At 39.1% G+C, this 14,908-nt stretch overlaps 1 protein-coding gene across 1 annotated transcript in view; it reads left to right on the plus strand.

Moving 5' to 3' along the window:
• LOC309822902 (uncharacterized protein) overlaps nucleotides 1-14,908 on the plus strand; it is a 181,655-nt gene that overhangs the window by 61,202 nt on the left and 105,545 nt on the right. Inside the window, 2 exon segments of the mRNA XM_082654986.1 lie at nucleotides 10,230-10,418; nucleotides 12,419-12,581. Coding sequence (XP_082511112.1) covers nucleotides 10,230-10,418; nucleotides 12,419-12,581 — 352 coding nt within the window.

Here is a 14,908-nt window from a genome sequence, read left to right on the forward strand (position 1 = left end):
TACCTACCTAGGGAGACAAAAAGACCTGTATGCAGAAAACTATAAGACACTGATGAAAGAAATTAAAGATGATACAAATAGATGGAGAGATATACCATGTTCTTGGATTGGAAGAATCAGCATTGTGTAAATGACTATAGTACCCAAAACAATCTACAGATTCAATGCAATCCCTATCAAACTACCAATGGTATTTTTCACAGAACTAGAATAAAAAATTTCACAATTTGTATGGAAACACCAAAGATCCTGAATAGCCAAAGCAGTCTTGAGAAAGAAAAATGGAGCTGGAGGAATGAGGCCCCCTGACTTCAGACTATACTACAAAGCTACAGTAGTCAAGGCAGTATGGTACTGGCACAAAAACAGAAAGATAGATCAATGGAAGCAGTTAGAAAACCCAGAGATAAGCCCACACACATATGTTCACCTTATCTTTCATAAAGGAGGCAAGGATATACAATGGAGAAAAGACAGCCTCTTCAATAAGTGGTGCTGGGAAAACTGGACAGCTACACATAAAAGAATGAAATTAGAACACTCCCTAACACCATACACAAAAATAAGCTCAAAATGGATTAAAGACCTAAATGTAAGGCCAGACACTATAAAACTGTTAGAGGAAAACATAGGCAGAACACTCCATGACATAAATCACAGCAAGATTCTTTTTGACCCACCTCCTAGAGAAATGGAAATAAAAACAAAAATAAACAAATGGGACCTAATGAAACTTCAAAGCTTTTGCACAGCAAAGGAAACCATAAACAAGATGAAAAGACAACCCTCAGAATGGGAGAAAATATTTGCAAATGAAGCAACTGACAAAGGATTAATCCCAAAATATACAAGCAGCTCATGCATCTCAATATCAAAAAAATAAACAACCCAATCCAAAAATGCACAGAAGACCTAAATAGACATTTTTCCAAAGAAGATATACAGATGGCAACAAACACAGGAAAGGATGCTCAACATCACTAATTATTAGAGAAATGCAAATCAAAACTACAATGAGTTATCACCTCACACCAGTCAGAATGGCCATCATCAAAAAATCTACAAACAATACATGCTGGAGAGGGTGAGTAGAAAAGGGAACCCTCTTGCACTGTTGGTGGAAATGTAAATTGATTCAGCTGCTATGGAGAACAGTATGGAGGTTCCTTAAAAAACTAAAAATAGAACTACCATATGACCCAGCAATCCCACTACTGGGCATATTCTCTTAGAAAACCATAATTCCAAAAGCGTCATGTAGCACAATGTTCATTGCAGCTCTATTTACAATAGCCAGGACACTGAAGCAACCTAAGTGTCCATCGACAGATGAATGCATAAAGAAGATGTGGCACATATATTCAATGGAATATTACTCAGCCATAAAAGAAATGAAATTGAGTTATTTTTAGTGAGGTGGATGGACCTAGAGTCTGTCATACAGAGTGAAGTAAGTCAGAAAGAGAAAAACAAATACCATATGCTAACACATATATATGGAATCTAAGAGGAAAAAAAAAGAAAAAAATGCTTCTGAAGAACCTAGGGGCAGGAGACAGGAATAAAGACCCAGACGCAGAGAATGGACTTGAGGACAGGGGGAGAAGGAACGGTAAGCTGGGATGAAGTGAGAGAGTGGCATGGACATATATACACTACCAAATATAAAATAGATAGCTAGTGGGAAGCAGCCACATAGCACAGGGAGATTAGCTAGATGCTTTGTGTCCACCTAGAGGGGTGGGATAAGGAGGGTAGGGGGGAGATGCAAGAGGGAAGAAATAAGGGGATACATGTATATGTATAGCTGTTTCACTTTGTTATAAAGCAGAAACTAACACGCCATTGTAAAGCAATTATACTCCAATAAAGATGTTTAAAAAACCTAATATTAAAAAATAATAATATAAATAAACAAGAAATAATGGCTGAAAACTACCCTAGTCTGGGGAAGGATACAGACATCTGTCAGAATGTTTATCATTAAACACACACAGACACAGACACGCACGCACACACACGCACAAATAACAAATGTTAGTGAGGATGTGGAGAAAAGGGAACCCTCGTACACTGTTAGAGGGAATATAAATTGGTGCAGCCACTATGAAAAACAGTAGGAATGTTTCTCAAGAAACTACAACTAGAACTACCATATAACCCAGCAATTCCATTCCCAGATATTTATCTGAAAAAAAATCAAAAACACTAATTCAGTAAAGATACATGCACCCCAATGTTCATAGCCGCATTATTTACAATTGCCAAGGTATGGAAGCAACCTAAGTATCCACCAACAGATGAAATGGATAAAAAAGAAGTGGTATATGTATACAATGGAATACTATTCAGCCATAAAAATAGAATGAAATTTTTCCATTTGCAAAAATATGGATGGACTTGGCGAGTATTGTGCTAAGTGAAATTAGTCAGAGAGAGAAAAACAAATACTGTATTATATCACTTATACATGGAATCTGAAAAACAAAACAAACTAGTGGATATAACAAAAAAGAAGACTCACAGATTTAGAGAACAAACTAGTGGTTACCAGTTCTCTGGCACCCCCTAGTGGCCGCTTTGGAACATGGGAAGGGTGGGTAATTAACATATATTTTAGCACTTTCTCCAGCAATGGGAAGCACTTGCCATGCTTCATCTCATTTTTCTTCACAATAATTCTAGGACGTAGGTGTTATGATTATCCTCACTTACATATGAAGACAAAACTAACGTTTGGGATAAACAACTTGCACAAGGGAACATAGGTAGTGGAAAAAGAATAAAAGTGAAGGTCTGTAGGATTCCTGAGCCCTCACAATTAATAACCTTACTGAGGTACTGAGAGAGGAAAGCATGTTCTTCCTTCAGCCTCTAACCTGCTCTGCCTCCTTTACTGTTCCTGATACCTATGCTCATACAGAACTTACCGATATACATTGTTTTTTCTTTCCTTTTTACATTTGGATATAAATATGTCTTTATCCCAGCTACATATATTCAATTATTTTAATTACTCCTCGTGTAATAGTCTCTAAACATCTCTTCATCTTGGTTTCCTTCCTCTAGATTCAATCTAAAATATCACTTTCTCTCTTAAAATGTGACTCCCCCAAGATCCAATGTTCCAAGCCAGTTTATCTCCACAACATATACTTTTTTCAGAACCAAAGAGGTGTTTAGCAGTGCTTTAGACAATGAAGAGTGAATCAGACATAATCACTGCTCTCAAAAACTTTATAATCAATTCGTTTGACACATTCCCACTATAGCTTATGCTTCCCTTGGTTTGAATGCTACACCTCTACTAAAACAGTTTACTGTTGCACCAGCTTTTTCAGAATCCGCAAAATTAAAGCTATCATTTATATAATTATTTTCATATGAATTATCTCATTCTATACTCACAATACTCTCCTACATTAGTTATTATTAATTCCAACCGAAAAGTGAGAAAGCCAAAGGTAAGTGGTTTGCCTATAGTGACTAATAAGTGGTAGATGGTAGGTCTTAGAACCAGCCAAAATAGTGAGATTAAACTTATGTTGGTTTACCATCACGCTTTGTCTCACATAATTCTAATGATTTATACTAAGCCTGGGATCATTTAAAACCCCTCGGTGTTTTTCATTTGAATCATTGATGACTTGGGTCACTATCTTTGTGAAACTAATTCTTTAATCCTATTTGTAGGAATTCACACTTGTGCATGTTAAACATTATTTAGTTGGTTTTATCTTTAGTCAAAGAGTGTTTATTTGAAGTTTCAATCTTCTGTCAAGTTTGCTATGTAAAAGAATATTAGAACTTCCCTACACCATATACAAAAATAAACTCAAAATGGATGTAAGACCTGAAACCATAAAAGTCCTAGAAAAAGAACATAAGGCAGAACACTCTTTGACATGAATCACAGCAATATTTTTTTTGGATCTGCCCCCTAAAGCAAAAGAAACAAAAGCAAAAATAAACAAATGGGACCTAATAAAATGTAAAAGCTTTTGCACAGCAAAGGAAACCATCAACAAAACAAAAAGACACCTACTGAATGGGAGAAAATACTTGCAAATGATATGACTGATAAGGGGTTAATATCCAAAATATATAAACAGCTCATACAACTCAATAAAACCCAATTAAAAAATGGGCAGAAGACCTGAATAAATATTTTTCCAAAGGAGACACACAGATGGTCAACAGGCGCATGAAAAGATGCTTAACATTGCTCATCTACAGAGAAGTGCAAATTAAAACCACAGTGAGATATTACCTCACACCAGTCAGAATGGCTATTATCAAAAAGAACACAACAAATGTTGGCAAGGATGCAGAAAAAAGGGAATCCTTGTATAGTGCTGGTGGGAATGTATAATAGTACAGCCACTGTGGAAAACAGTATGGAGGTTCCTCAAAAAATTAAAAGTAAAACTACCATATGATTGAGCAATTACACTCCTGGGTATACATTCAAAAAAACCAAAACCACTAATTCAAAAAAATACATGCACCCCAATGTCTATAGCAGCATTATTTACAATAGCCAAAATATGGAAGCAACCAAAGTGCCCATCAAGAGATGAATGGATAAAGATGCGGTATATATATATATAATGGAATACTATTTGGCCATTAAAAAGAATGAAATTCTGGCATTTGCAACAACCTGGATGGACGTGGGTAGTATTATGCTTAGTGAAATAAATCAGAGAAAGACAAACACTCTGTTATCACTTATATGTGGATTCTGAAAAATAAAACAGACAAATGTATATAACAAAACAGAAACAGACTCACAGATGTAGAGAACAAACTAGTTGTTACCAGTGGGGAGAGGAAGCAGGGAAGGACAGGATACGGGTATGGGACTAAGAGACACAAACTACCATGTATAAAATAAATAAGCAACAGGATATACTGTACAGAACAGGGAAACATAGCCATTATTTTGTAATAACTTTAAATGGAGTATAATCTATAAAAATATTCAATCACTATGTTGTACACCAGAAAGTAATATAATATTGCAAATCAACTATACTTCATTTTAAGCGTTTATTTGAAGTTTCAATCCTGTGTCAAGTTTCTATGCCTCCATGCTTTCGGTATATACAAATTTGATCACCTGTATTTGTCTCCATCAAAGTCATTGATTTAAATGTTGATAATAGAAAGATAAGACTGTGAAGCAGGCACGTCGGATATCACCAAATAGAATTTCCCATATGGTGCCATTTCCACACTGACTTAACATATAGTTCATCTATTTTTTTCTATGCCTCACAGCCTTTCTTCTGTTTCAACTGGCATGTTCAGTTTAACATCATATAGAACTAGCTTAGAACAAAGAGCCACTTCCTTCCCGGAAAAGATAACCACCTTACCCTTGTTTTACTTTCAGAAGTTCCCTTAGATAAATTTATCCGAAGAATCTATCACAGCATAATTCAATATAAGTTTTTGTACACTGCTACCCATTTAATAGAACTAAATTTAACATGTTAGATATTTGTAACTCTCCAGACAATCAAATATAAAATACCATGGTTCTTAAGCCTCTTTTCCAGCTGTTTAAGATATACTTTGGTTAGTTTTCCCTAGTATTTTTAAAGATGTAATGTTTGCATGAACACAATAAAGTTTATAGCATAATATTAGCAAAATCATAACATTTTCATGCATAAAACAAAACAAAGTTTATAGCATACTATCAGCAAAACCATTTACTTATTCCCATTACACTACTAAACGTCCATTTTAGTATCAAGTCCTGTTTGCAATGAGGGAAAAAAGCTTCCAGTTAACATTACTTCTTTCACTCATTCAACAAACATATTACCTGATTGCATACTATGCACCAGGCATGTACTAGGTACTAAAAAGACCCAAATGCACCATCCCTGCCGTCAAAGGGCTCATTTTTCAGTGGGGTGTCGGTGGGGGGCTGGTGGGGTGGAACTAAAGCAAATCTACAGAGTGCAACTGTATAAGGGCTGATACACTAAATGTTATAGAAAGCATGGAATCTCACTCAGCAGAGAATAGGGCAAGCTTCCTAAAGGATGTGATGCTTTTATTTGTCTTGACAATGTTCAGAGATCAGGTACATGAATATGGAGAAAGTGTTCTAGGCAGAGCAAATGGTATGTGCAAAGGTATGGAAGCTTGTGAAACTTGATACACTTACAGAATAGAAAGTCGTGTGATGTGGCTGGAAAGAAGGATGAAAGTGGCTGAGTGATAACTGATGAGGCTGGAGAGAATAGCCAGGGTCTCATTGTGAGGACCTTGTGTCCCATGCCAACGACTGTACTGTTTACCCTGAAGTCGGTGAAGAAAGTGGGCAACATCTGAGTCAGGGAGTTTAATTACGGGGGCTCTGTCAGTGATCAAGGCCAGAGATCAGGGAAGTACCAGCCTAATGGAGAGATGGCAGAATGCAGTGACACTCTAATAAAGATGGTGTTTCCCAATGTTCATTGTGCATAAGAATCAGCTAGGCAGCACTTGTAAAATACAGATGCCTGGGCCCAAACCGGACCTACTCACACTTTATATTTTTCAAATCTCCCCTGAATTCTTCTAATGAAACTAGTCCATGGACTAGCATGTGGGAATGACAATTTTGCCTCTAACTGTAGGACAAGGAAGTAAAAAGAGTTTCAGTTACACTTATTACAAACAATGGAGCAGAGAGCTATAAAGTCCACCTGAAAGAGTGAAAATATGGAATGACAGAATATTTTCAAAGAAATAAATTTTATTTCCAAACTGGTTAGAGTAACTAGCCATGAGAACAAACTATTGATTGGTAGAGGTCAATATAATTATGTTTCAAAATGAAAAAGACTAGTTTATAAGATTTTGTATTTACATTTATAATAAGTGAATATATTTTTGCTTTGTAAGTTGCTCCCTCTAGTAGATTAAATATTAGCCTTATAGTCTTTCTTAAACTTAATTTAGTTTTTACAGCTTTTTATTTTTATACAAAGATAAACTTCAGTCCAGCCTATAATCAAAAGATCATAAATTCCAAATCAGTACTGTCTGAACTAACTTGGTTTTGCTATATAGTCTTCTGACCTTCAGAAAAATTTATATTAAGAAAATGCTTATCATATGACCATTTATCTCAAACAAGCAAATTGTAGCAAATTCTATTTGCTAGGAAATTCAGGCTATTTATCTGTATTTGTGCTTAACTATCATTTTTAGGCAGTGCTTGTATTTTAAGTAAATATGTGAGTTAAATTTATTTGTTTTGAAAACTGTCTCCTGCCCTTGACTTGGTTGAGCAAAGCCTCTCATCTTATTCTGTCTCCACTTTCCATCTTCAAGTCCAAATTGATTTTAATTCAATGTAACAGTAAGCTCCATAAAGATAGAAGCTGTGTGTCCTGGTTACATCTTATCCCTAACTCCAAGCTCAGGGCCTGAACAGGAGATATAGTTGATATACGTTTGTTTATTAATAAGAATCATCTTCCCTTTATAACCCTGGGCAAACTCAATTTTACCCAGATTTGTCTAAACATATAGACATCTACTTCAACCAACACAGGAAGAAGCACACATGAGCACAAAGCTTTTTTTTTTTCACAGCTGTATACCAATCAACCCAATGATAAAGATTATTACTTGATCTTCAGAAGAATAATTGTGATGTCATCATCAACTGTGTCAAATTACACAAGTAAAATCCCCAAAGGAAAGCCTTGCCCTGGCTCTGAAATTACCGTAGGGGCTGAGACATCAAACCAGTTCTCTCCACTCGAAATCCCCTTAAGATTGACCTGACAGAGGAGCCAACTACATTTTAAAGCCAATTTAAAGCACTTGAAAAAACTAACATGTTGGCTCTAGTGTAACAGTCGATCTTAGTTTAGCTGTTTTAAAACTATGACGGGTAAGAGTAAGACTAACTCTAGTGACCGGTAATAATGGCAACAGAGGCAAACATGGATGGCGCAGTTATTTAGAGTCAGGCATTGTGCTAAGCGCTTTAATCTCATCAAAGCCTCATAATGACTGTTTAATGTTGGAACAACTGAAGAACCCCATTTTACAGGAGAAAATGAGGATTCTGCCTTACATAACTTGCATAGGTGCAAGTACTACACCATTTTATATAATGGACTTGAGCATCCATGGATGTGGGTATCCACAAGGGGTCCTGGAACTAATCCCCTGTGAATATTAAGGGACAACTGTATTATGCAATTTGAAGCTAGTGTTTGAAAATAAAAATGCCATGATTTATTCATCCAGAGTTCAGATCACTGTATCCTTGTATATGAGACAGAAAGCACTTCAGATTCGAATACAAACTCCCTTTGCCTTCGAATATGTACATACAGTTAATAATAACACCACACCAAATTAATCACCCAGAAAGCTGGCGTACCCTAATCTAATTTTTACCGAGCCACTTAAAACTGTAACAAAGTTATCATCTAAGCCTTGATTCTGGACTAGGAAGGTTAAACACCTTGCTCATGGAAAAAAGGCATCTGACTCCTGGCCTACGGTAGACACGAGGGAATGAATGGATGAATGAATGAGGAAGAAAGAGAGAGTGTGAAATGTATGAGGAAGGATCTTTACAAACTTGGACTTTTTATTGCTCTTAAATGGCATGATCTGAGAGTAAGCATCATCTTAGCTGTGGTAACTCATGTTAGTACGGATAATCTCTGAAATTTGGACACAGTGAAGCCCAATACATATAAAGAGCTTTGTTGATAACAGAGGCAAGATTCCACAGTTTAATCTTTTTTAACTCTTTGAAACTGAGTACAGCCTCTGGTAAAGGAAATATCAGAAAACTCAGATGTGATAGTGAGTGTGCTTGTATCACTTCCTTTGGTGTCAGAGCAGCTGCCCGGTTGCCTTTCTTCTACTGTGGTGAACTGTGAGGTGTAACTGACAGCTCTGCTGAAGCGTACCGCTTCCTCAGTAACAATAAACAATACTCTTGAGCGCCTAGCACCTCCCTAGTTTACAGATGAGAGGACTGAAGCTCAGGGGTACTGATGGGTCCAGGCTCACACAGTCTGAAAGAGATGAACTCAAACCTGTGTCTAACTTCAAAGACCAGGCTCCTTCTGCTAGTCCAGGCTGCCTCGTTCAAGTGTTGCAAAAATGTAAGGAGTCTTGATCTAAAGATTTGGCAGGAAAGTAATGATTTTCTGTGAATAATGATGAGAAAGCAACATATACAACTGATTTATTGCAGTGGTGGGATTAGAGTTGAATATTTACTTTCCTTTACTTACTATTCTGTGAAAGAGGCCATAATGCCATTTATATAAGATTAAGGAACTTATTTCAATTAATTTATGAGTTCCTACAGCCTTTCCATTTCTTTATATCCTACCCCAGTACTGAGTCATAACAGCAACTACTGTGTGCCTGGATTATGCCTAGTCTCTGCCTATGCAGAAGCATCTATTGAGGAGTTCTTGGGCGACATTATGTAGATTTCTTATAAAACTTTCTTTGATAACATGCTGATTTCACAGACACTGAATCACCATACTTGGCTCTTATATGATTTAACATTAAATCATTACGCAGAGCACTTTTGCAGAGGGAATTATAAACTCAACCACGGCATGTGCTGCCTCCTGATTTACCAAAGCATACTCGATAACATTTAGAATCAAGTTTAAGATTTGATTGGCATTAATACTACTTACCTGTGTCACTTGAGGAAGGCTGATTCACATAAAGCATAAAATAAAGGCGGGGGAGGATTCAAATTAAGATGCAAAAACTTCCTGCCCCCAAAAGTACTCATTTTAATTGAAATTCTCCATTGTAGTCTCTGACCAGTGTGCCAGGGTGTATTGGTTCCTAACGAGGTGGAAGATGGGTACGGCCTCCCCAGGGGGAATTTCAGAAGAGGGCTGGTTGTCACAATGATTGACATTAAACAGGCAGAGATCTGGGATGCTACATATCCTGCAATGTGTCAGAAGAAGGACTGCCCCCACTCCCGATCCCACCAATGGCAATAGCCCCTCCAGTGAGCAACACTGGAAGGCCCCAGCCAGGTCATATCACATAAGATGATGAAGCACATATGCTGCACCTCATCAGGCAGACATTTCAGTCACACTACAGCAGTGAAAGAGGTTCATGTCACGCAGGGGTTAGATTTGGAAGAAGAGTAGGAAACCAAGGGATTTTTTTTTTAATACAAGATTATCGCTCTTTTATTTCAATAGGAAAATATTGAAGATGGCCTAGCGAGTATCTATCAATCTGCCATCACCAACACCAGCAAAGAAATGTCCTGTTTCAGTGACCTTCCAATGCCTGAAGATTTTCCAAACTTCCTGCACAATTCTAAGCTCCTGGAATACTTCAGGATTTTTGTCAAAAAGTTTGATCTACTAAAATATATTCAGTTCCAGGTATTGTATTTTGGGGAAAGAATGGTTTTCTCTACATTAGCTCACATTTAAATAGAGAAGTTACTCTGATAATGAAAGAAATTGGGAATAAAACAAAACATTCTAATTCAATTATTTTCTGAAAAACAGCACAGTAGAAAACCCAAAAAGTAGTGTCATTACCCCTGATATTATAGATTATATACATTAACAGAAGAAAAAAATCTGTTAAAATTAATGACTTGAATGATTATATTGATGGTGAAACTGCATTTAATACCTATAACCACTGAGGACTCCTAGCCTCATCTCCTTTGAAAGGATATATGAAAAAAAATACCACATTGTTATTTCATTTTCTTACCGTCTCCATAAAAATGAAATTTCTTAGAAAAATGTACTAAATAAACTCACAGCTCTCCATTCATCTCAGAAGCCTGTAGAAACCATTTTGGCTAATTTTTTGATGCATTCTTTAGCAACAAAAGAATAACCAGACCATTTTGAAATACAATTATAACTACCTTTCCTGTGTTTCCTTGAAAACAAATAATCAATGAGATAAAAAAACAATATTCTCATTAAACATCCTGAATTTTTATCAGTAACCTACACTCTGAAAACTAGTAACTGTGCCTAGGAAATAAAATTTAAATTATAGCCTTGAATAAATAACTGTTAGTGGAACTTATTTTTTTTTAACACAGCTCATTTTCTCAGTAACTTTAGTTTTGTTCCCGATTTGTAGCACATTAATTTGTAATCGTTGATTTGATAGACATCAATATATGTAAATACCATTAAAATATCACATTCTATCTAATGTAGTTTTTCCCCAGCTTCCGTTTCTCTTGTTTATGATTTTACTGAGGTTGTTTTCTGGAGGTTGGAAAGGGCTTAGGAAAACTCACTTCTGTTTATTGGCCTCTGAGTTAGTACAGCCACAAGATGATGGAACTAACTCAAACTATAAAAGGAGGTGTCCTCACTGAGTTCTGTATTAATATGGTGACCTCCCAGGAGGGGAAAACCACCAGGTTGCCTGAGGAGGGGTGAACTGGCTCAGGTCAGTCACATTTCTAGTAACTTCCTCAGTGATACTGAAGGTTGGTCCTCAAACCACATTTTAAATAGCAAGAATCCACAGTACTTTAGAGAATATACTACCCGGAACTTCAAATCTGAATCTTTCAACTGAAAATGCCCAGACATTTTATAGCCTTTTCATAAGCTTTATACTAATAGTCCATATACATTTTTTAATTGGAACAGCTTCAAACATTGCCAACCCAGCATTTTGAAAAATATATGAAAATTTGAAATGCATGTATAAGGGACTCAAACACTTGCCAACAAGAGGAGAAGCATGCCATTCCTCTAGAAGTGAGAAAAGCTTTGTTTCCTTTGACACAGCTTCTTAAATACACTTTTAGAAATTCATAAACCTCCAGAGAGCAAAATGGCATTCTAAAAAATCATGAACTGATAAATTATTTCATCCAAATGAGATCATGAAGTGTATTGCTAGCATGATGTTTTAAAAATAATAAATATGAACTTACCATTCATGGAGTGATGTCACTGTGCCAGGCGCTATGCAAACTGCTTCACATGGAATATCTTCTCTAATAGAGAGTCTACACGGAGGTCAACACTTTTAAAGCTTCTTGATAAATACTGATTGTGTAATCACCTGAATGATGAACATGTATTTTGTATCTTGCCCAGACACTGTCTTGCTTTTTCTGGGTCTCTCTCAAGTCCTTATTCAGTCCTTAACACTGGTGACCACTGCTGAGTCAGGCTCCTCGCACAAAGCACATCCTTGGTTGCACCTGCCAAGGAAGAAGCAGCAGGGAGCACTTAGCAGTCTTTGCCTTAAGTGGCTTGAAATGGATTCAGACGGGACCTAAATGGAATCAGACATTGCACTCTACCCATCTCCACTCCCAGGGCACTGGACAAGGCCCCTGTTATGCCAGAGTAATTCTCAATGATTCCTTCTCTGTGTTCCGTTCAAGACAACCATCCTCAGTGTGAAAAAACGCCCGGATTTCTCAACCACTGGCCAATGGGTGGTTGTTACCGAGAGCAACGGCAAGGAGCAGAGTGCCGTCTTTGACGCAGTCATGGTCTGCAGTGGTCATCACATACTCCCTCACCTCCCACTGGAGTCATTTCCAGGTGAGGCCTGTGGGGATCCCCAGCTTTTGGGAGTAGGTGTCCAGGTACTTTATATTCAGGTTGGATTGTCAGGCAAAATTACCTAGCTACTGCAACAAGGCATAATATTAAGATCAGGATAGAGCTAGAAAGATGAGAGACTCCAAACACCATCTCTGATTCTGTTGAGCTCTTTGAGTCTTCATTATCAGCCAGCCTCCCTCAAAGTCACTATTACTCAGTATTTCAGAGAATTCTCACCCAAATTGGTTCTCTGTTGGAGAGGTCCTTTCAGCCATGTGCTTACCTTGTCCTTTTTCTATCCTGCCAAACACCTGCGACTTTGCTACATCTTTGGAGACTTCCGCAGAGCCACGCCCACAGCCAGGGTTACTGGGGAGAGTTTCTGGAAATAAGTGCTGCTACAGGACAGTGATGTTTCAGGGAGCACAGGGGAAGATGGTACCTCCCAGGCCCTTCCCTCAGAGAGCGTATCTCCTTCCCAGGGCCTTCACGAAAACATCTGATACAATGGTTCAGTCCAAACCCCACATTATTCAAACCACCTGAGGAGCTTTTAAAGTTCTAATGACCTTCAAAGATTCAATTGGTCTAGGGTAGGCCTCAGTCAATTAAGGGCTACTCAGGTGATTTCAATATTCAGCTGGGATTGAGGCTTACTGACCTAACGCAGTGGCAATCTCAATCAGAATCACCTGGAGGGCTTTTAAAACCACAACTTGCTAGTCTCCACCCCTAGCATTTCCAACTCTTTAGGTCTAGTATGAGGCTGAGAATTTGCCTCTCTAACAAGTTCCCAGGTGATGCTGAAACTGCTGGCCAAGGGACCACACTTTGAGAACTAATGATCTAAAGGCTCTTTCAAGCAACCCACCATCAAACACAAATACTTTAACAAAGTCATGTTTCCTGGGAAAAGACAAAGAGATGCTTATCTTCAAAAAGGCTTGTCCAGTAAGTTGCTGATTGACGGCAAAGTGGAAACTATCCTTCACCTTATAATGTGCCTTGTTTTTAGCTTATTTTGGTTTTTGTTTGCTTTTGCAAAATAAGAATGATGAATGTTATTCTAATTATTACACAACTGCGATAATAGTACTTCATAATATGCTTAAGAAACATTTAAAAGAATATATGCTAGGGCTTCCCTGGTGGCGCAGTGGTTGAGAGTCCGCCTGCCGATGCACGGGACACAGGTTCGTGCCCCGGTCCGGGAAGATCCTACATGCCGCAGAGCAGCTGGGCCCATGAGCCATGGCCGCTGAGCCTGCGCATCCGGAGCCTGTGCTCCGCAACGGGAGAGGCCACAACAGTGAGAGGCCCGCATACGGCAAAAAAAAAAAAAAAGAATATATGCTATGTGATAATAAAATATCATTGTACAGTCCAAAATAGGATAATGGGTAGCTGGAAACCAACACCTGACTCTGCTCTATTCATCAAAACCAATTGTTTTGGGACGAAGGGAAGATGGTGGAGGAGTAAGCCGCGGGGATCACCTTCCTCCCCACAGATACACCAGAAATGCATCTACACGTGGAACAACTCCTACAGAACACCTATTGAACGCTGGCAGAAGACCTCAGACCTCCCAAAAAGGCAAGAAACTCCCCACGTACCTGGGTAGGGCAAAAGAAAAAAGAATAAACAGAGACAAAAGAATAGGGACGGACCTGCACGTCTGGGAGGGAGCTGTGGAGGAGGAACGGTTTCCACACACTAGGAAGCCCTTTCACGGTTGGAGACTGCGGGTGGCGGAGGGGGGAAGCTTCGGAGCCGCGGAGGAGAGCACAGCCACAGGGGTGCGGAGGGAAAAGCGGAGAGATTCCCGCACAGAGGATCGGTGCCGAGCGGCACTCACCAGACCGAGAGGCTTGTCTGCTAACTCACCGGGGCGGGCGGGGCCTGGAGTTGAGGCTCGGGCTTCAGTCGGAGCGCCGGGAGAGGACTGGGGTTGGTGGCGTGAACACAGCCTGCAGAGGGCTAGTGCGCCACGGATAGCCGGGAGGGAGTCCGGGGAAAAGTCTGGACCTGCCGAAGAGGCAAGAGACTTTTTCTTCCCTCTTTGTTTCCTGGTGCGCGAGGAGAGGGGATTAAGAGCGCTGCTTAAAGGAGCGCCAGAGACGGGCGCGAGCCGCGGCTAAAACCGCGGACTCCACAGACGGGCATGAGACGCTAAGGCTGCTGCTGCCGCCACCAAGAAGCCTGTGTGCCAGCACAGGTCACTATCCACAGACCCCTTCCGGGGAGCCTGTGCAACCCGCCACTGCCCGGGTACCGGGATCTAGGGACAACTTCCCCGGAAGAACGCACAACGCACCTCAGGC

The sequence above is a fragment of the Grampus griseus genome, assembly GCF_964374135.1.
Source record: "Grampus griseus genome assembly, chromosome: 1".
In the NCBI taxonomy this organism is placed as follows: Eukaryota; Metazoa; Chordata; class Mammalia; order Artiodactyla; family Delphinidae; genus Grampus; species Grampus griseus.